This window comes from Hibiscus syriacus, unplaced genomic scaffold, assembly GCF_006381635.1.
Source record: "Hibiscus syriacus cultivar Baekdansim isolate YM2019G1 unplaced genomic scaffold, ASM638163v2 tig00111303_pilon, whole genome shotgun sequence".
NCBI classification, from domain to species: Eukaryota; Viridiplantae; Streptophyta; class Magnoliopsida; order Malvales; family Malvaceae; genus Hibiscus; species Hibiscus syriacus.
The window spans coordinates 873,936-896,365 of NW_024063049.1; the positions used below are offsets into that span (position 1 = coordinate 873,936).

At 35.4% G+C, this 22,430-nt stretch overlaps 1 protein-coding gene and 1 pseudogene across 1 annotated transcript; both read right to left on the reverse strand.

The window, feature by feature from the left end:
• Positions 1-13,731: 13,731 nt before the first annotated feature.
• Positions 13,732-17,102, reverse strand: LOC120158086 (annotated as a pseudogene).
• A 717-nt stretch (positions 17,103-17,819) lies between these two features.
• On the reverse strand, positions 17,820-20,684 carry LOC120158088 (60S ribosomal protein L24-like). The gene is made up of 5 exons (XM_039169019.1): positions 20,623-20,684; positions 20,043-20,118; positions 18,372-18,452; positions 18,154-18,296; positions 17,820-18,069 (listed from the first exon to the last, which is right to left on the reverse strand). Exons 1-5 carry the CDS (start codon positions 20,631-20,633, stop codon positions 17,922-17,924), a joined length of 459 nt encoding a protein of 152 aa, XP_039024950.1. The 5' UTR covers positions 20,634-20,684; the 3' UTR covers positions 17,820-17,921.
• Positions 20,685-22,430: the final 1,746 nt, after the last annotated feature.

The following is a 22,430-nucleotide window of genomic DNA, read 5'->3' on the forward strand; positions in this document are numbered from 1 at the left end:
GGATTTTGGGGTTTTGGGGTGTTCTACCCTATTTTAACAGAACCCCAGGGGGTATCGATTCCCTTGTAGGGGGAATCGGTTCCCCTTCAAAGGGGGAATCGGTTCCCTCATGGGGGGATCGATTCCCTCTGCACCAAAATGCTAAAATCCGACTTTTAAGCACATAAAATGCTAAATTAATCTTCTCTAGTGGTATAGGCAACTCATATATTGAAAAATAATTATGTTCAAACAATTAAATTAATCTTTAAACATTATTTGAACATAAAATTAATTTTTACTAAGAATCATAAACTCCCCCTAACTAATAGCAAGAATGCAATCAAAAATTATTATTATAAGCATTTTTCAGTATTTATTAAAAGTGCTAAATTATTTTAAACACTAAGTGAAGATAGGTTAGTTAAACCTAATTCTCTTCTAAGTGTCCAAAACATTTCCTTGTCTAAGGGTTTTGTAAAGATATCCGCTAATTGATGCAAAGTATCAACATATTCTAGAACTACATCTTCCTTAGTGACATGGTCTCTAATGAAGTGATGTCTTATTTCAATGTGCTTAGTTCTAGAGTGTTGGATGGGATTTTTAGTGAGACAAATAGCACTAGTATTGTCACACTTGATAGGAATGGTACCTACTTCAATTCCATAATCAAAGAGTTGTTGTTTCATCCATAAAACTTGTGCACAACAACTACCGGCTGAAATGTATTCCGCTTCAGTGGTAGATAATGCAACACAATTTTGTTTCTTTGAAAATCAAGAAATCAGCATATTTCCAAGGAATTGGCAAGTACCAGAGGTGCTTTTCCTATCTAATTTGCATCCTCCATAATCCGCATCAGAAAAGGCATGCAAGCTAAAGCTAGAGTCTCTAGGATACCAAAGTCCTAAACTAGGAGTGTCCTTAAGGTATCTAAAGATTCTCTTAACAGCTAGTAAATGTGATTCTTTAGGACATGATTGAAACCTAGCACACAAGCAAACACTAAACATAATATCCGGTCTACTTGCGGTTAGATAAAGCAAAGAGCCAATCATTGACCTATATAATTTAACATCTACACATTTACCTCCTTCATCTAAGTCAAGCTTTGTTGAAGAGCTCATTGGAGTGTCACGAGGCTTCCCATTTTCCAGTCCAAACTTCTTGAGCATATCTTTGACGTACTTAGCTTGATTAATGAAGATGCCATCTTTTCTTTGCTTGATTTGGAGTCCCAAGAAAAATGAGAGCTCCCCCATCATACTCATCTCGAACTCACTTTGCATTAGCTTAGAAAATTCTTGGCAAAGAACATCATTAGTAGAACCAAATATTATATCATCAACATAAATTTGAACTACTAATAAATCTTTACATTTTCTCTTTAAAAACAATATAGTGTCAACCTTTCCTTTTGAAAAACCTTTTTCAATTAAAAAATTTGACAATCTTTCATACCAAGCTCTAGGAGCTTGTTTTAAACCATAAAGAGCTTTTGTCAATTTTAAAACATGATCCGGAAAATTTGAATCTTCAAAACCTGGAGGTTGTTCCACGTACACTTCTTCCTTTATAAAACCATTTAAAAATGCACTTTTAACATCCATTTGATATAATTTAAATTCATTGAAACATGCAAATGCTAATAACATTCTAATTGCTTCCATCCTAGCTACGGGAGCGTATGTTTCATCATAGTCTATGCCTTCTTCTTGAGTGTAGCCTTGAGCAACAAGTCTAACCTTGTTCCTCACTATATTACCACTTTCATCAAGTTTATTTCTAAAAACCCATCTAGTACCTACAGTAGATTTATTACTAGGCCTTTCAACTAATGTCCATACTTTACTTCTCTCAAATTGATTTAATTCTTCTTGCATAGCCATAATCCAATGTTCATCTTTTAATGCTTCTTTGATGTTCTTAGGCTCTATGCATGAAATAAATGCAACATAATTACAGATATTTCTAAGAGAAGATCGAGTAGTTACCCCTTTTGATGGATCACCTATAATTTCACCATCCTTGACATAGTTGTACTCTCTTGGAAAAGATACTTCCCTTTCTTCAATGGTTGGATTCTCGAGGGGATCATGAGTTTCCTCATCTTTTGTTTCTTCCTTTGATGATGATTCTACAACGTCATGTCTAACGTCATTTGCTTTTACAATACCTACATCATCATTAACAGAAGAATCCTTCCTCGGAAGGGGATTATCATCGAAAACAACATGTATAGACTCTTCTACAACTAAAGTTCTTTTATTAAATACAGGATAAGCTTTAGAATTTAAGGAATAAACCAGAAAAATTCCTTTATCACTTTTAGCATCAAATTTGCCAAGGTTTTCTTTACCGTTGTTTAAAACAAAACATTTACATCCAAAAGGATGAAAATAGCTAATGTTAGGCTTTTTATTTTTGAGAATTTCATATGGAGTTTTCTTTAAAATTGGCCTAATCATTACTCGATTTACAACATAACAAGCGGTATTTGTGGCTTCCGCCCAAAAATATTTTGGCAAATTATTTTCACAAAGCATGGTTCTAGCCATTTCTTCTAAAGTTTGATTTTTCCTCTCAACAACTCCATTTTGTTGAGGGGTTCTAGGTGCTGAAAAATTATGGCTAATACCATTAGAATTACAAAACTCAATAAATCCAAGATTTTCAAATTCAGTTCCATGATCACTCCTAACACTAGTTATAGAGTAACCTTTTTCATTTTGGATTATTTTTGAAAATATGATGAAATGTTCTAATGCTTCATCTTTAGTACTTAAGAATAGAACCCAAGTGTATCTAGAATAGTCATCTACCAAGACAAATGCATATTGTTTTCCTCCCAAGCTAGTAGTTCTAGTTGGCCCAAAAAGATCTAAATGGATCAGTTGTAATACTCTACTAGTTGATACATCATTAATAGATTTAAAAGAGACTCGTTTTTGTTTTCCTTTAGCACAAGCATCACAGATTTTATCATTATCAAATTTAAGCTTAGGCAACCCTCTTACTAAGTCTCCTTGAATTAACCGTTGCAAAACACTCATACTAGCATGACATAGTCTCCTATGCCATAACCAACTATCATGCTCATCCTTAGCAACTAGGCATAAATTAGTCATATCAATAGAATCTAAATGCACCATGTAAATGTTTCCTATTCTATGACCAACAAGCATAATCCGATTAGATGCAATGTCAATGACTTTACAACCATTAATTTCAAATAAGACATTGAATCCTTTATCGCATAATTGACTAATACTCAATAGATTATGCTTTAATCCATTCACATATAAAACATTCTTAATTTGTATGGAAGAGGTATTACCTATTGTACCAATACCTTCAATGTGACCTTTTGAATTGTCTCCAAAAGTCACTTCTCCTCCATTTTTGGTGTTAAGCTCAATGAACCGGCTTTTGTCTCCGGTTATATGTCTTGAGCATCCTATCAAGGTACCATGAATTTGAATTTGTTTCCCGTACCTTGTAGCAATGCTCCTTTCCCTACAAACATAGATTAATTTTTGATTTTTGGTACCCAAATTCTTTTGGGTCCATATTCATTAGTTTCCAAAATCCTAGTCCCCTTAGGTATCCATTTGTGTAGGATATTTTTATCTTTAGTAGTAATGAGTTCTTTAGGAACCCACATACTTCTAATGATTTTTCCATTAGAGGTTCTTTGGGGACCTTTATGATTGTAGTTTCTAAAACTTTTTCTAATAAAGTTGGATTTTGAATTTCCACCTTTTTCAAAATGTTTTGTTCAAACTTTATCAAAAGAAGTTTTAAGATCATCAATTTTCTTTTGATGATCATTATTGATCTTTGAAAGTAAATTTTGAAAATCTAAATTTTTCTTTTCAAACTCTTCTAGTTTGATTTGCAAATCTTTGATTTTACTTTCAAGATCGTTGTTGGTTTTGGATATGAGTTTGTTTTCATTTTTCAATTTTGAAACATCATTTTTATATTTTAAAAACAATTTCTCATAATCCAAAGCCAACCCATTGTACTCCTCAAATAACTCATCATAAGATAAATCATCAAAATCAGATGAGTTAGAGGTTACCTTAGAATCTTCCCCGAATGCCATCAAGCACAAGTTTGCTACTTCTTGTTCCTCTTCATTGGAACTTTCTTCATCGCTCCATGTAGCCACATGAGCCTTGTGCTTATTCTTTGATTGACCCTTTTTCTTTAATTGTGGGCAATCATATTTGACATGCCCCGACTTTTTGCATTCATAGCAAATGATTGGGTCCTTCTCTTTTGGTTCATTTTTTAGGCCTTCGTTTCGTTTGAATTTTCTTCCTTGGTAAGGTCTCATCATTTTTCTGAACCGTTTGGCAAACAATGCCATTTCCTCGTCATCATCATCATTATTAGAATCACTCTCATCTTTTGTGAATTTGAGAGCAACTCCAATATTTTTCTTCTTCTCCTTTTCCTTTGGTGTCTCTTCAACTTTATCAAGGTCCACCTCATCTTCAAGCATCATCTCATGAGAGAGGAGTGAACCGATAAGTTCTTCAAGAGTTAAGGACGATAGGTCCTTAGACTCGATGATTACCGTCTTCTTTGATTGCTATGATTTTGGGAGGGAGTAGACTAACTTTCTCACAAGCTTTCATTTTAGATGATCTCTCCATATGATTTGAGACCATTGACAATCGTTGAAAATCTATCCGTCATAGCTTTGATGTCTTCATTTGGTTTCATCCTGAAATTTTCATAGCTATGCGTTAGAATACTAATTTTTGATTTCTTTACCTCATCTGTACCTTCATGTGTGACTTGAAGCTTGTCCCATATTTCTTTGGCGGTTGTACATGATGAAACTCTTCTGTATTCATCTGGTCCAAGAGCACAAAAAATAATATGGATGGCTTTGGAGTTGAGCTGGAACATTCTTGTCTCTCCTTCACTCTACAACCTTGGATGAGTGAGAGGTTTGATGTATCCTTCTTCTACAGCATTCCATGCTCCCATGTCACTTGCTTGAATGAAGTACATCATTCTATTCTTCCAATAGGCATAGTTAGCTCCATTGAAGAAAGGAGGCTTGTTGACGGGAATCGAATCGAGACCGGAGTCGAAGTTTGAAGCGGAGGCCATTGATGACTTTAATAATCGATATAACTCTTCCCGAATCGACTCAAGAGGCGATTAAACCTTCAAATGAGTTAGGCTCTGATGCCAATTGTTGAGTTAATCGATCGACGGAATCGGCCAAGAGGGGGTGAATTGGCAATTAAAAATTTCGTGGAAGCTTTTGCAGAAAAATTGAAAGTAATTGCACAGCGATTTACAGTGGTTCGACTTTCTCAAACAAAGTCTACGTCCACTACCTTAGCTATCCACACTAAGGATTTTCCAACAAATTCACTAATTTGTTCTTTCTTTTGAGGCCAAAGAGATAACCTTACAAAATCCCTCAAGAGTATACCCCAACTCTTGAGAACACTCTTTTTCCCAAAGAGAAGATTACAAATTTGCAAACTTACAAGAAAACCTCACAATGTAAGATGTTTGCACAATTCTAGAACAAGAAAAGAACACTCAAAGATAATTACAAATGAGCACAAATGGTGTTCTTGAAAGCAAAATGAATATTGAAAGGAAAATTGGCTTGATTTGCACAAACTTGGTGTTTGATGCTTTATCTATGATTTCTTGTTGATCAAGGGCTTCAGAACTTGTTTAAATACACCTTGAATCTCTTCTGAACGTTGGGGATGATTAGTGAAGATCATATAGCCGTTTTAGTGTGAAAACAATTAATAAAACAGTTTGGAGCTTGGGGGGAATCGGTACCCCCTATGGGGAATCGGTTCCCTAAGTGTAAAATTCAAATATTTCGACCGTTGAACAGGGGGGAATCGGTACCCCCTATGGGGGGATCGGTTCCCTCCGAGCATTATGGAAATCTCGGAGCCAAACCATTCAGGGGGGAATCGGTACCCCTTGGGGGGAATCGGTTCCCTCTGAGCAATCTGGAATTTTTGGCTTTGAAATGTTTCGAAATACTTTGAAAGATTATTTTGAAATTGTTTTAAGATTAAAACTTAATTTTACACTTAAGTAAGGATTAAAAATGATTTTTGAAATATTTTGAGTAATGTTTTGATATTCGAATAATTATATCGAATATACTTAGAAAATCATTTTGGAAAATCTTAAAATTCATTTAACTTAATTTGTTATATCGAAATATCAAATGTTTTCAACAAAATGAGGTCGAATATTTATTCTTAATGACTTCTTAGCCCAGAGTTTGGGTGGTTCATTTATAATGAACTTGAAGAAAGTCACCATACTCTTTGTGAGGTTGAGCTTTTATAAAAGCTCTTTATTATTTCATATCCCTGTTAAGGGGGGTTTATATCGAGATAAACTTGATGAAATAACCTATGTAAGTGAGAAGGGTTAGCCGCCTTCTATGAAAAATGTTGGGTTATTTTTCTAGCATACTTACTAGAATTCTGAGGTAAGATGGCCAAATATATACTTTTGTATATATATATATCTTACACATCGAGGACTCAGGTGGATGAAGGGGTTAGTTGTGTGTTATGAGTTTACCCCCATCTTAGAAAGTTCTAGACTAGTTTCACTTATCTAAGAGAAGGATTGCTCATTATCACTATGTACTAGTTCTAGATACGTTCACTAGTGCTTAAACAACTAGTCTCGCTATTGCTCTTCTGGAAATTTTGTTTTCGAGTTTCAAAAGAATTCTTTCGCATTAGTGGGGGAATGTTGGTAATGCTCAATCCCACATAGTATTGGAAATACTATTGGGAATGAGTATTTATAGTTTGGATTTCCCACTTCCTTGATGAGTAAAAGAGAACAAGGGAGACTCTCGCGCACCGTCGCCGCCGCCGTCCGTCTCGGCTCGGTTCATCACGGTACAGCTCGACTCTGCTCGTGGTTGTGGTCGTGGTCGTGGTAATACGTGTCTTCGACACGTCCGCGCGGATACTATCTTTTTAGAGAAAATTCTTGAGGAATTTCTCTTTGAAAGAAACAAATGGAAAAATGTGAAAGATTTCAACTGATATTTATAGGCTGCTGAGGATTGTTTAAATTCAAATGATAACAGCTGGTTTATGAGAGTTATCAGAAATTAAACAACTTTTCCTAAATTAAATCAAAAAACGTTAAGATGTATCTGGACTGATTTCCAGCTTTGTACAGAGGAGACAAGCTGTTAATATCAGGACTTACAGGAGTTATTTGATTTAATTCCAGGGGTTACATGATATAATTTCATGAGTTATAACAGCTAAATAATGATGCAATAAACCTGGACTATTTCTGAGTCAGGTTCATCTAGACGTTTCAGCTGTTACAAAGAAGAGATTTAATCCTGAAATTTTATGGACAATTTTAACCCTATTTCTTGCCTATAAATAGAGAGCTATATTCATCTTCTCAACACACACTCAACATTCAGAATTCACTCTCCAATTGTTTTCTAAATATTCTCTCTGTGTGCTTTCCGATAAGAAGAGCAATACCACCGACAGTCCACTCCGATTTCGGGTGTACGGAATTCGGAGCAACCGTGTTAACCTCGGGGGACCGCCTACTGCAGCGATTACACACATTGGGGTGAATTCGTTTCTAAGGTAGTGGTTATACCATGACACGGTTTACGAATCTGTTCCTTTTAATTATTGTTTATATTTCCAGTTAGTGCTGACGGTGTAGTTTTACAGTCTATTTTACCAACAATTTAGAAACGAATTCTATATACTGCAATCATGTTAACACCTTTGAGCAAACTGATACTCGATCTTTCCAAGCTCAATGCACTTGGTGGAAAGAATTATAGAAGGTGATCCCAAAGAATCCTGATATTCTCCGAGCAACTTGATCTTGACTACGTGTTGCTCAAGCCACCACCTACCATGCCGCCACCACCTACCATGCCGCCAACCCCAGCTACCGGTAATGATGTTAATGCAGTCCTCAATGATGATGCCCTAGCAACTGTCGTTGCTGCACTCACTACCTACGAGAAGTACGAGAAAGACAACAAAACGGTGCGAGGACATCTGCTCAGTCACATGTCAAATAAATTATTTGATATGTTCCTTAGAGAAAGGAGTGCCAAGGCAATATGGGATACTCTCGATAAAAAGTATGGTGCGAACGATGCTGGCATCAAGAAGTACATTGTCGGCGAATGGCTCAAATTCCAGATGGCTGATGACAAGCCGATAATGGATCAAGTCCATGACTATGAGAACCTAGTCCCTGACATCATCGCCGAAGGGATGCAAATGTGCGAGGTGCTGCAAAGAGTTGTTCTCATTGAGAAGCTGCCCAAGTCATGGTCAGACTACCGCAACTCTCTTAAGCATAAGAAGAGAGAAATTTCCCTTGAAGAGCTCGTGGGCCATATGAAGATTGTAGAAGCCAACCGTTTAAAAGATAAGCTTACTAATTCTATGAGTAATTTATCTTTTAGAGCTAACTTGGTTGAGTCTAAATTTAAGAAGATCATGAAATGTGGGAATCAATACAAGAAGACGAAACCTCAAAAGGCTACCAACTTCAAGAAGTCAGGAAAGGCCAAACCTGAAGGAAAGACGCTCAAGTGCTATATCTGCAGTTTACCCGGCCACAAAGCTTACCAATGCCAACACCGCTCAGACCGCCAGAATGAAAACAAGCCACAGATGCACGTTATAGAAGAAGATGATGAGATCATTGCTGCGGTGGTCTCAGAAGTCAATATGGTGGAAAACAGTTCGGAATGGGTTGTTGACACTGGCGCTTCAAAGCATTTCTGCGCAAGGAATGAGTTTTTCACCGAATTCGAAGATGGGAACGTAGGTGAATGTGTGTACATGGGGAACTCTAGCAGCTCTGAAGTGCTAGGTAAAAGCAAGGTTTTACTCAAACTGACCTCTGGTAAAACTCTGGCTTTAAATAATGTTCTGTATGTACCTGCCTCGCGTAGAAATTTGATAAGTGGTGGGCTTCTAAATAAGGCAGGCATTAAGTTAGTTTTTGAGGCAGATAAACTTGTACTTTCCCGAAATGGTGATTATGTTGGGAAAGGGTTTTTAAGCAATGGTTTATTTGTCATAGAAACTCAATTTAATGAAAATAAAGCTACCACTTCTGCTTATATTGTTGAATCCATTGATATGTGGCATGCTAGATTAGGACACGTGAATATTCATTCTTTAAAGAAATTAATAAATATGAATGTTCTGCCTAAACTAGACACAACTAGCTTTAACAAATGTGAGATTTGTGTAGAAGCTAAGCATACTAGACCTCACTTTAAGACTATTTCTAATAGAAAGACTGAGTTGTTAGAACTTATTCATACTGATCTAGCAGATTTTAGAAACACTGAAAGTAAAGGAGGAAAACACTACTACATAACTTTTGTATATGATTATTCAAGGTATACAAAAGTTTATCTCATAAGGACTAAAGATGAAGCTGAAAACTTCTTTCTTATTTATAAGGAAGAAGTTGAAAATCAGCTAGATAGAAGAATCAAACGGGTTAGATCTGATAGATGTGGTGAATATGGATCTAATTTCTTAAAAGATATTTGTGAAAAGAATGACATAATTCATGAAACTTCTGCCCCCTATTTTCCTCAACAGAATGGTATAGCCGAAAGGAAAAATAGAACTTTAAAAGAGATGATGAATTCTTTACTAATAAGTTCAGGGTTATGATAACATGTGGGGGAAGCCATTCTATCGTCAACTCATATCTTGAACCGAGTTCCTCATAAGAAATTAGATTCTACTCCATATGAATTGTGGAAATGATACACTCATAATTTACAATACTTGAAAGTGTGGGGGTGTCTGGCTAAAGTGGGTTTGCCAGACTTTAAGAAGTTCACCATCGGACCTAAAACTGTTGATGCAGTGTTTATAAGGTATGCTACGAATAGTACTGCATACAGATTCATGATTTTACAAGATTATTCTATTTGTGAGTCAAGGGATGCTGTTTTCTTTGAAAATACTTTTCCTTTAAAGGAACCAAGAATAAATATTGAAACACAAATAGAATATATTCCATCAACTTCTTCTAGTAATCCTGCTAGGTCTTCTGAACAAATTGATTTTGAGCCTAGAAGAAGTAAAAGGCAAAGAGTTGAAACCTCTTTTGGATCAGACTTTATTACTTCCTTTATTTCTAAAATAAATGATTTAGACTCTATTTTAGATCCTATAGCTCAAATTTTTTTGTTAGATGAGGATCCTAAAACTTTTGAAGAAGCTATAAGATCTATCGATGCTAGTTTTTGGAAAAGCGTTGTTAATGATGAACTAGAATCGATAATGTCTAATCATACTTGGGAATTAGTTGACTTGCCTAAGGAATTCAAACCAATCTCCAACAAATGGGTCTTCCGGAAGAAACTAAGGCCAGATGGTTCGATTCAGCGGTATAAGGCAAGATTAGTTGTCAAAGGGTTCACTCAAAGGTTTGGTTTAGACTACTTTGATACATACTCTCTCGTTACAAAAATCTCAACGATTCGTGCATTATTTGCACTAACCTCTATTCTTAAGTTGCAGGTACATCAAATGGATGTTAAGACTGCTTTCTTGAATGGAGATCTAGATGAGGAGATTTACATGGAGCAACCACTAGGTTTTGAAGCACCTGGTATGGAAGGCAAAGTCTGTAGACTCAAAAAGTCACTTTATGAACTTAAGCAGGCTCCTAAACAGTAGTATGAGAAATTTCATAAAACGATTCATAGTTTTGGTTTTGTTATGAATGGTTCGGATGCTTGTGTGTATTCGAAGATGTTTGACACTGAATGTGCTATCATAAGTCTTTATGTTGATGACATGTTAATTTTCAGTTCTAACATTGAGTCCATTAACAAAGTTTAAAATTTCTTGTCCAGTAAGTTTGAGATGACAGATTTGGGAGAAGTAGATGTAATCTTAGGAGTCAAAGTTACCAAAACTGAGAAGGGATTTTCTTTATGTCAAGCACATTATATAGAGAAAGTGCTAAAGAAATTTGACAGTTTTGATGTCGTCCCTGTTCAAACTCCTTATGACCCTAGCATACATCTAGTTAAGAATAAAGGAATTAGCGTTTCCCAAATTGAATATGCTAAATTAATTGGGAGCTTAATGTTCTTAATGAACTATAATCGGTCTGATATTGCTTATACTGTGAGTAGACTGAGTAGATATACTCATAATCCGAGTGGTGAGCACTGTATTACTCTTAAACGCTTACTGAAGTATCTTAAGGGTACTTTGGATTTGAAACTTGAGTTTGTTGGCTTTCCTGCGGTACTAGAAGGATATTGTGATGTCAACTGGGTTTCTGATAATGATGAGGTAAGCTCTATGAGCGGGTATGTTTTTACTTTGGGTGGAGCAGCAATCTCGTGGAAATCATCAAAGCAGATTTGTATTGCTCGTTCTACCATGGAGTCAGAGTTTATAGCTCTTGACCTAGCTGGGCAAGAAGCCGAGTGGCTCAGAAGCTTGTTAGCAGATATTCCGTTGTAGGGAAGATCGACTCCTCCAGTTTCATTGTTGTGTGATTCACAAGCTGCGATATGTGTGGCTAAGAACCAAGCTTACAATGGTAAGAAAAGACACATTCGCATAAGACATGAATCAGTTAGATACTTAATAAAGAATGGAGTACTCTCTTTAGAGTATGTGAAGACGGAAAGGAACCTAGCAGATCCGCTTACCAAAGGGTTAACTCGGAAGCTGGTCCTAGATTCGTCGAGGGGGATGGGTCTCAAGCCCATTGGTTGAGGAATTCATGGTGGATATCCAACTTAGTTAACTAAGTTCCATGTGGACAAACGAAACCATGGAAAGACTTATAGTGCACATTCCTACTTCCTATCCCTATGACGAATAATGTGCATGCCCAGGATGAGCTTAAGTGCTCTTAATAAATTCATAGCCCATGCTTTGGGTGGTCTAAGTGAGAAAGACTTGATGAATTTACCGATTTTGGCTGAATATCTATTCTTAATAAGTTCATAACCCAATTTGAGTGGGTATTCCTAAGTGAGAAGGAAATAATGAACTTACCAATATAAAGGTTGAGTTTGTTAAACTCTTAATAAATTCAAATCCAAGTATTTGGATGGTTTTAGTGAGAATGACTTATTGAATTTACCGATAAATGAGGTTGAATATTTATTCTTAATGACTTCTTAGCCCAGAGTTTAGGTGGTTCATTTATAATGAACTTGAAGAAAGTCATCATACTCTTTGTGAGGTTGAGCTTTTATAAAAGCTCTTAATTATTTCATATCCCTGTTAAGGGTGGTTTATATCGATATAAACTTGATGAAATAACCTATGTATGTGAGAAGGGTTAGCCGTCTTCTATGAAAAATGTTGGGCCATTTTTCTAGCACACTTACTAGAATCTTGAGGTAAGATGGCCAAATATATACTTTTGTATATATATATATATATATATCTTACACATCGAGGACTCAGGTGGATGAAGGGGTTAGTTATGTGTTATGAGTTTACCCCCATCTTAGAAAGTTCCAGACTAGTTTCACTTATCTAAGAGAAGGATTGCTCATTATCACTATGTACTAGTTCCAGATACGTTCACTAGTGCTTAAGCAACTAATCTCACTATTGCTCTTCTGGAAAGTTTATTTTCGAGTTTCAGAAGAATTCTTTCGCATTAGTGGGGGAATGTTGGTAATGCTCAATCCCATATAGTATTGGAAATACTATTGGGAATGAGTATTTATAGTTTGGATTTCCACTTCCTTGTTGAGTGAAAGAGAACAAGGGGGACTCTCGCACACCACCGCCGCCGTCCGTCTCGTCTCGGCACGGCTCGGCTCGTGGTAATACGTGTCTTCGACACGTCCGCGTAGATACTATCTTTTTAGAGAAAATTCTTGAGGAATTTCTCTTTGAAAGAAACAAATGGAAAAATGTGAAAGATTCCAACTGATATTTATAGGCTGCTGAGGACTGTTTAAATTCACATGATAACAGCTGGTTTATGAGAGTTATCAGAAATTAAACAGCTTTTCCTAAATTAAATAAAAAAACGTTAAGATGTATCTGGACTGATTTTCAGCTTTGTACAGATGAGACAAGCTGTTAATATCAGGACTTACAGGAGTTATTTGATTTAATTCCAGGGGTTACATGATATAATTCCGGAAGTTATAACAGCTGAATAATGATGCAATGAACCTGGTCTATTTCTGAGTCAGGTTCATCTAGACGTTTCAGCTGTTACAAAGAAGAGATTTAATCCTAAAATTTTATGGACGATTTTAACCCTATTTCTAACATATAAATAGAGAGCTATATTCACCTTCTCAACACACTCAACATTTAGAATTAACTCTCCAATTGTTTTTTAAATATTCTCTCTGTGTGCTTTTCGATAAGAAGAGCAATATCACCAGCAGTCCACTCCGATTTCGGGTGTACAGAATTCGAAGCGACCGTGTTAACCTCGGGAGACGGTCCGCCTACTGCAACGATTACACACATCGGGGCAAATTCGTTTCTAAGGCAGTGGTTATACCACGACACGGTTTACGAATCTGTTCCTTTTAATTACTGTTTATATTTCCAGTCAATGCTAACGGTATAGTTTTGCAGTCTATTTTACCAACACATGTCTACAATGGTAATTTTCAGCTTATGACTACTTCCTACCTCTAATTAAGAAGTAGAAAAATCTCAACAGTATCACCTTGTCTTCTTGTAAACATCTTTCCACAGCTGATGTTTCAATGAGTTGATAATATTTCTTATGCATTTAAATACAATAAATATTGCCACCATACGAAATTACAGATTTTCGATAAAGTTGGTATCGCTGGTGAAAAATAGAAACCTGGCCTCCACCAGATGTTACAGCTGCAGCATCTTTGGGTCAATAATAAACCGAAGTCTCGGTTGTAGAAGCAAGGCGGCTGAAAACTACCGGGTACTTGTATCGAGAATAACATCTAGTGTATCGGACTTAATATCAATGGTCACAACAACTGGAAATGAATTGGATCAGCTTATTCTTCCAGTTTGATCGATCAATGTACCAACTTGATCTCCACATTATGCTTTCAAGATGTTTCCAGGCTGAAGAAGATTAAAGACCACAACTGTGCCAAAGTAGATTGATTTAATTCGTATGGGATCAATTGTCCGGTAATGAAGAACGAAACGTAACATTCACTATTCATAAAAATTCAGAACATGGAAGACAAACATGAAGCATGATTTCTATAAGAATACCAACCGGGAATGCCATTTTCTTCACAGAAGGTCAATGCCATCATGTCCATGGCTGTGGCGCCTAACTAAATCTCTAAATGAGATGTGCTCAGAAGTAGCATTGTTGTCCTGGGAATGGCAGATAAACACCGACGACATTCGTACCTTTAACAACTACCTCAGCTTGAACTGAATAGAAAACAGTAGACACGTCAAATGTTGAGAAAAGAAAGAAAGAAAAAGTGTCATATAGTTCAAGAGACAACCAGACTTTCCGAAGCTCGAAGCGCTGCAGCTGTGTCAGTAGAAAATAGTGGATTTCCAGTGCCAGCACCAATGCCACCAAATATTATGACTCTACCTTTTTCAAGATGACGTAAGAACGCTGCCGACTGTATGGTTCTGCAACTTCTTGCACAGAAAATGACGTTTGCACACGGGTCTGAACACCCATCTTCTCCAACGAATGATTGCAGTAGTATAGAATTCATCACGGATGCCATCATGCTGCAGTAAATTGCAGGATCATGGTTTTGATTAGTTTCACAACCAGATATAAAAATGTAATTTATCCCCAAGATTGAAAGTACAGACAAACAGCAGATTCGTTAACTAAGATCTTTTCTTTGACTCATTCCATCATTTTATTCTGTTTATTGGGATATAACATGCCTATGTTACTTCGACTCTTTATTTTTGCTTAAGTACCCATGTCCGACACTCATATCCAACACATACTTAGACATGGGGATGAGAATATGATTCTCCAAAAACCCTCCTGATGCAAGGAATATTAGGAAAAAATTATGCAGGCCCATGTGAGACACATACTCATGTCCGATACTTGCACCTGAATCTAAGCAACATGTGACAACTTACAAGCAGAGATGTTACATATACCACCCAACTGAAGTCATTCCCGAAAACAGCCAAAAAGTATCGGCTTATGATCTTAACCAGAGAACGATAAAACTATCAACCAGAGTTGTTTCAACATACAATATAATGACAGCTATATATCAGCAAGCTTAGTCTTACAAGCCTCACCCAAGTTTAAGCTTTAGACTCTTCTATTATGGTTCAAAATTAAACCAAATTTGGTATGGAAATAAAAAAGAGTATCATCCATCGTGAGTAATGCAGAGAACACATTACCCAATTTGATATGCAGTACTTCTATTTAAACCTGTTGCAGTAACCCATGTGTCTCCGCAAAAGAAATTGCGACCTCCAGCAATGATCGCTACCTGGAATATCACCAAAAAGGATTGCATCTTAACAGGATTGCAAACATCTGCAATCATAAAAGATAAAGGAAGTAATGATTACCTCTACACCGAGGCGGCATGCAATTGCAATTTCCCTAGCAATCAACATTGCTACCTGATAACAAGAAAGAAACCGTATTTATGCAAATTGACAACAATATTATCCGAGCTTCAAACTTTATATAGGAAACTCATGGTGAACCTTAGGGTCAATATTGAGAGGACCAGTGCAAGCAAGAGCTGCACCACTAATTTGAATACCACTCTGCGCCATTTAGGATTTTTCGATTTCATGGTAACCGGTCCTACAGGGCTCGGGGTAGGTAAAGCATATCTGCCAATCAAACAAAAGCAAAGGCATCTCTATCGTTGTATAAAAAAATACATTAAACATGACTTTTAATCATAAACTAGGGCATCAACATCACTACAAGCCAGAGTCAAGAACTATCGAAAGATAGATCGCTTCAGAACAAATTCTGTACACTGAAACAACTAGAGAATAAATTCGTTTCCAAATGAACTCAATAAAAGAGTGAAACTGAGAACATACGGCTCACACTTCTCCTGGTAATTCATATTGACAATGAATTACATTAGACCAACATACCAAAAATTTCATTATCTTCTTCCCTTTTTATGTGTTTACTTCTTTTTATATTTGAGGTTATGAGTATGAACCCTCATAACTATAACTAATAATAGTTTAGCATTTGTTGGTAAACAAAAGATGTAAGAATCGAGAGCGTATTTGAACCTTTGGATATTCATTATTAGAATCCGCATTACTTATGCAGATGATATACCTGAATTATACATTCAGGTCTGCTTTACTTATGCAGAGAACAAATTTGAATATCACAAACAGTCATTTCCTGGCTACATTTGAACCTAGTAAAACATTAGCAAATGATAACCAGAAGCGGAAATGCTATCGAGATATACCTTTTTGATTGTCGAACGGCAGTTCCAGGAGAAGCGCTACCCTTATCTTCATCAGCTACCGCCTTTGCCGGCAGAGAATTTCCAACAATTTCTTCCATTTTCTTAAACCAAGGCCAATGACTCGCCGTGATGCCGCCATCACTCATCTTATTCCTCTCGAGCTTATACCTTTTCTTCAAATTATCAACCTTGTTCTTGCACTGCTCCACACTCTAGCTCTGTTTCTCGCATCGCTCGCTGACCGCGGCAGCCACCTCTTCCCAGTCTCCCCCTCTCAGATTCCCTCGTTCAGCTGCGTCAGCTTCTTCATGTAATCCTCCAGCAAACATCCGATCGCAGCGTCGTTCCATTCCTCTCTATCTTTCCGGCACTCCGCCGTCGCCGACTGCTTCGATCTCTTCATAGCTCCGTCGTTTATCTCTTCTTGATCCCTCCTCTTCTCGATTCGGACATCAGATGGGGTAGTGTTACTACTGATGTTGGTGGCGGTGTTACCAAATTTAGCTCCGGGAAGAGCGGAGTCGGAGCCATCGTCGGCGTTGTGAATATCGGGTGGTGGCGCGTAAGAAGGGTGGTAGTGGTGACAGGGGTTAGTTTCGTGGACGTGGATGAGAGAGAATTAGTCGTCAACGGAAGAGGCCATAGGCAGACTTTAGGTTAAGGGAACGGTTGTCGAACGGAAGACGTTAGGGGATGGAGGGAGAAACGTTGAAGAGAGAGTGCAGGGATGGTTTACGGAACATGATGGGCCGTGACGGGTAGAGACGGTTCCGTTAAGTAACGAGGGAAAGTATGTAACGAATCCGCAGGTGGGTAGGTCCCGTGTGGCGTATGGGTCGACATCGGTTAAATTCGATATGGACAAATTTTGGTTCAATATGGACTTTTTAAGGCTAATACTCATGTATTCTGCATATTTTAACGATGATAATCTGTTCAAATCTTGCGGGTTTCAATTTGATCTAATAAATCGATTTTTTATATAAAAAAAATTAGATTCAGGTAAAAATTAAATTAAATTTTGTAAAAAATTAAATTAAATTTGAATTTAAGGTAAAAAATTAACTGATTCAAAATAACAATAAAATATTTTTTTTAGATTTAGGATTAATTGATAAAATACGTTTGACTTTTCTAATTAAATTCCTATTTTTTGAAAAAAAAATTCTATAACTTTTTATATAAAAATCCAATAAAATTTCAAGTCGAATGCAATCTTCCTACACTCTCATTTTATTAAGACCAAAACTCTACTTATTGTATCAAAAAATGAAGTATTCAACGTGTTGTCGATATGTTTTTTAATTAAAGATATACTCAAACTTTTTAAACAGATTATAGTGAACAATGAAAACTTTAAATAAAAAATAATTATCCATAAAATTGCTTGATAACTTGACTTCAACACTGAGGTCATGGTACATAATAAGCATAAGGGAAAAGGAGTTAATAACCTAGCAAATCAACGCTTTCCGCCACCGCCACCAAGCTTGGGGCCTTTTGGTGCACCACCCTTCGGAACGTTACCCTTGCCCTGCGTCTTCTGTTGCTTTGCCACTACTTCAGCTTTCTTTTCGTCCTTGGTTTTCTTGATCCTTTCCTTGATTTCTCTGCACAACAGAAGGTAAAAACTCCGGAATGGCAAATATGAAAGAAGAGATGAAATTTACAAGTCAAATGGAAAAACAACACACCGGAGGGCAGCTTCTCGAGCAGCATCACGAACTTCTGATTTCTCGCTCCTCTGGATAACCTCTAAGGTGGCACCCGCGATGGATCTGGAGTAAGGCTTCTTCGTAGTACGTCTCCTCTTCTTAACAGCCTCTTGAGCAATGTCCTGCATGCAAGTACCCAATATCAAAATTAATACAGTTTCCTGAAATGAAATTGAGTTCACAAAGACGACACTGACCTTCTTATGTTGCTTCCTATACATGGCCGTCCATGTAAGTTTTGAAGGCTTCAGGCGGTTGTGGAAGTACCTCTTGCATTTCTAATTTGAAAAGGTAACTACTAAAATTACCGGATATTACTAAACATATTAGGTGTGACGCGTATTATTAAACATACTAGATGTAGACCCCATTTTCGATGATTAAGAAGGGAATCAGATATAGACCTCACTTATCTTCTTGTCATCTTCTTCAACACTACCCCAACACTAATTCCCTTTCATTTATTTAAAAATATTAATTATCGAAATAATTTTCGTTCTAATTTATTTATTAAAAAATTTATATTATGTATTCATAAATATATAATTGATTGAGCATACTTTTAGATAATACAATTTATTAAATATATTTTTATTTATGTCACATGTTTCATTTATCAGATAAAAACTGATTGTCTTTTTCGTCTTTGTCTTATCTTTGTTAACACAAGAATGTTTGTTTATGTCAAATGTTTCATTTATCGAACAAAAAATTAATTGTCTTTTTATTCTTTGTCTCATCCTTGTTAACACAAGAATGTGCACAGAGGAACGATTGTAGACACTCGTTTTTATCCGAATTGAAAAAAATATTTTAAATATTATTATTAGTATTTTTATTATTATTATTAATATTTTTTTATCAAATATTATTTAACCTAAAAACTAACTACCTATTAAATAATCATCCATTAAAAACCCACTACCTATTAAATAAAAATCCACTAACTATTAAACAAATAAAATTTTATTAAAAAAATAAAAAAATTAATATGTTTAATAAATTTATTAATATATTTAGACTCAGTCTTTGAAAAGTGAAAGACCTAAACAAACCGATGCAAAACACATTGTGTAATAACATAAGGATGAATCTAAATATACCAATAAATTTACTAAACACACCAAATTTTTATTTTTTTAATAAAATTTTCTTTATTTAATAGTTAATAAATTTTTATTTAATGGGTAGTGAAATTTTACTAGATAATTATTTAATAGGTAGTAAGTATTTAATAGGTAATGAGTTTTTAGGTAATGTAATATTTAATAAAAAAATATTAATATTAATAATAATAAATACTAATAATAATATTTAAAATATTTTTTTTCGATCCGGACAAAAACGAATATCTAAAATCGACTCTCTTTGCACATTTTTGTGTTAACAAATATGACAAAGAAGAAAAAGACAACTAAATTTTGTCTGATAAATGAAACATGTGACATAAACAAACATTTTTGTGTTAACAATGATAAGACAAAAATAAAAAATAAAAACAACCAGTTTTTATCCGATAAATGAAACATATAACATAAACAAAAATATATCTGATAAATTATACTCTCTAAAAATACGTTTAATTAATTATATCTTTATTAATATATAATATAAAAAATAAATTTCTTAATAAGTAAATTAGAATGAAAGTTATTTCGATGATTAATTTTTTTGAATAAATTAGATAAATAAAATAGAATTAGTGTTGCGGGTAGTATTGAAGAAGATGATAAGAAGATAAGTGAGAGACCATACTTGATATGTTTAGTAATACGCTCCACACCTGATATGTTCAGTAATATCCGATAGCTTTAGTAGTGCCCTAACATTATATCGACTATTTGAACAAGAATTTGATGCAACTTTACCTGAGAATCAGAACGAACAAATCTGATGCCTTTCCCCGTGTATATCTTGGGACCGCTAAACCGACAAAGCTCCGTCCTAACATATCACCATAAATAAAATAAGTGCAAGGTTTGGAAATTTCAAAACACAGAGTTTTGGCACAACAAAAGAATTACTATGTCGCTCCGTTCATTTTTTCTTGATGCACCCACGTCCAAAACATTTTCCGGCAAGGATTCGGTATTATTATCCTCCAAATGGGAGGAAGAATTTAGGAAAACAATTAAACATACCCAAACCAGCACATCCGATACAAACCCCCGGTACAGGCAACATAGTATACTATTCAATGAGCAAAACCAGACCAAGAGAGATCTATTTCATTAAGAAATTAATCGATTACAGCAGGCATTGGACTCTCATTTTCGTTAATTCAATGCTATTAGCTTCAATAAACTACCTGAATCCTACATCACAGGTACCAGATTGAAAATGAAAAGACTTCAAAACAATTTTTCAAACACAAAACAAAAACAAGAAGAAAAAAGTAACTATATATTTATCAAATCGTGATTTATAAATAAATTTGAAGGAACGTACTTGAGAACCATGGCCGCTGCTCTGCTATTTGTTCTTTTCACATAGAAACCCTACTAAAGTTGTTATCTTGTTTATATATATATATATATATATATGAATATGAGCCACTTACTGAACGGGCCTTAAATCGGATTGTTTTGGCCCGTCTAAATGTTGGCCTGGTTGCATGGATATGGCCTTGAACTTCAGCTTTTGAAAAGGATTCGGCCTGAAAATTTACCTTTAGCTAATTGAAGTAATTGTATCTCCACCACTGCATCAACCTTCGAAGTTTCCGTCAACGAAAAACGATTCTGAAATTCTACCGAGTGTGGCAGAAAATTTTTACAAAAGAAAGAAAAATTCTGAATCATACCGAACGTGGCAGAATGTATAATACTAGTGATAATCCTAGTTTTTTTTATTACTTTCATTTGACCTATTATTTGTACTCCAATAAAACTTCAAAGAAAAAAAAATATTACATTGCAATTAATGTAACCCTCAGATCTAGTCCGTAAGTTAGATCCAAATCTAAGTAGTCACATGTCTCATTCAGAGTTTTTTTTTAACAACTTATAGAACATTAAATATAATATATAACAAAATATTAATAATACAAATATATCCAAAACGATAGCAAATACATGACACCAAATATAACCGAAAAACATATAGATATATATGTTCGTACAAAATAAGTAGTTGATATCTCCTGATGCCAAATCTGTTAGTTTACGGTCTACTGTTATCTGAAAAAGGGTAAAAACTACATAATGAGCTAAAAAACCCAGTGTGCTCCATACAGTGTATAAAAACATACTAACAACATATTTTAATAAAATTTTTTTATGCAACATGTTTCGAAAACATGAACACTACCCACATCCTTTCACAATCTGTTTGTGTAGGTTCCTCAGAACCATATACCCCGCACAACCAGTAAGACCATGAGCACACAGCCGAGGAGCCTGCAGATAATCTTCCTCCAATAATATTCCCCCGATGATAGTAATGAACATAATGTATTCGCGTAAAACAATGAATAATTCTTTAAAAACATAAGAATGTTTCAAGCTTGAAAATCATAAATAGAAATACAGAAATAAAAAATCAAATCAGTAATGTATGGTAATTCAGATGTTGGGTAATCAGTATTCAGAAAACGGTATAAAATATCGTAACCAGAAATCATATCAGAAATATGCAGTAAATCGGAAATCAGATACACAATATTCAGATATTTATATACTTTAAAACAATAATATAACACTATCAAGAAACACACATGTAACAGTCTGAAAAATCAAATAGAGAAGTCTATTACTAGTTTTGTCGATCACGTTCTGCAGCAGGCGCTAGATCCTACGAATTGAAAAAAAAATCTATATTGGAATCTTAATATAAATGATCTTAATCTTTATTTAAATAATATACGAAAACCTACGTGTAAGTCTAGTAGTACGTGGTTCGGGCTGATATGACGAACGAACAATTCTGGACCTAACTGATCCTCTCTCAGTTGAAACACCAGTACCTTCATAAAATATTTTATTGAATCAATTCCTTAACCAAAACTCAATTAAATAATCAAAATATTAAAATACTAAGTCTTTTTGGGTTCACATGCTCGATTCGAGAATTTCGGGTCAGAATTTGGTAAAACGGACTTTGAAATCAGATTCAGGACGTCGAAATACATAAAATATAACCTTCCGAAAATTTGAATTCTTGGTCAAAATCAAAGTCAACGGGTTTGACTGACAATTTGAAGACTTTCGGGTTCGAATTTGACGAAACGACCCCAAAAATAGATTCGAAACGTCAAA

Excerpts from the sequence above, each read along its gene's own strand:
- LOC120158088 (XM_039169019.1), bottom strand. Across the intron at positions 18,453-20,042 it reads TTGTTCGTTCTGATTCTCAG|AAATGCAAGAGGTACTTCCA; the intron begins GTAAAGTTGCAT and ends TTTTCAAATTAG. Across the intron at positions 18,297-18,371 it reads ATAGGAAGCAACATAAGAAG|GACATTGCTCAAGAGGCTGT; the intron begins GTCAGTGTCGTC and ends ACTTGCATGCAG.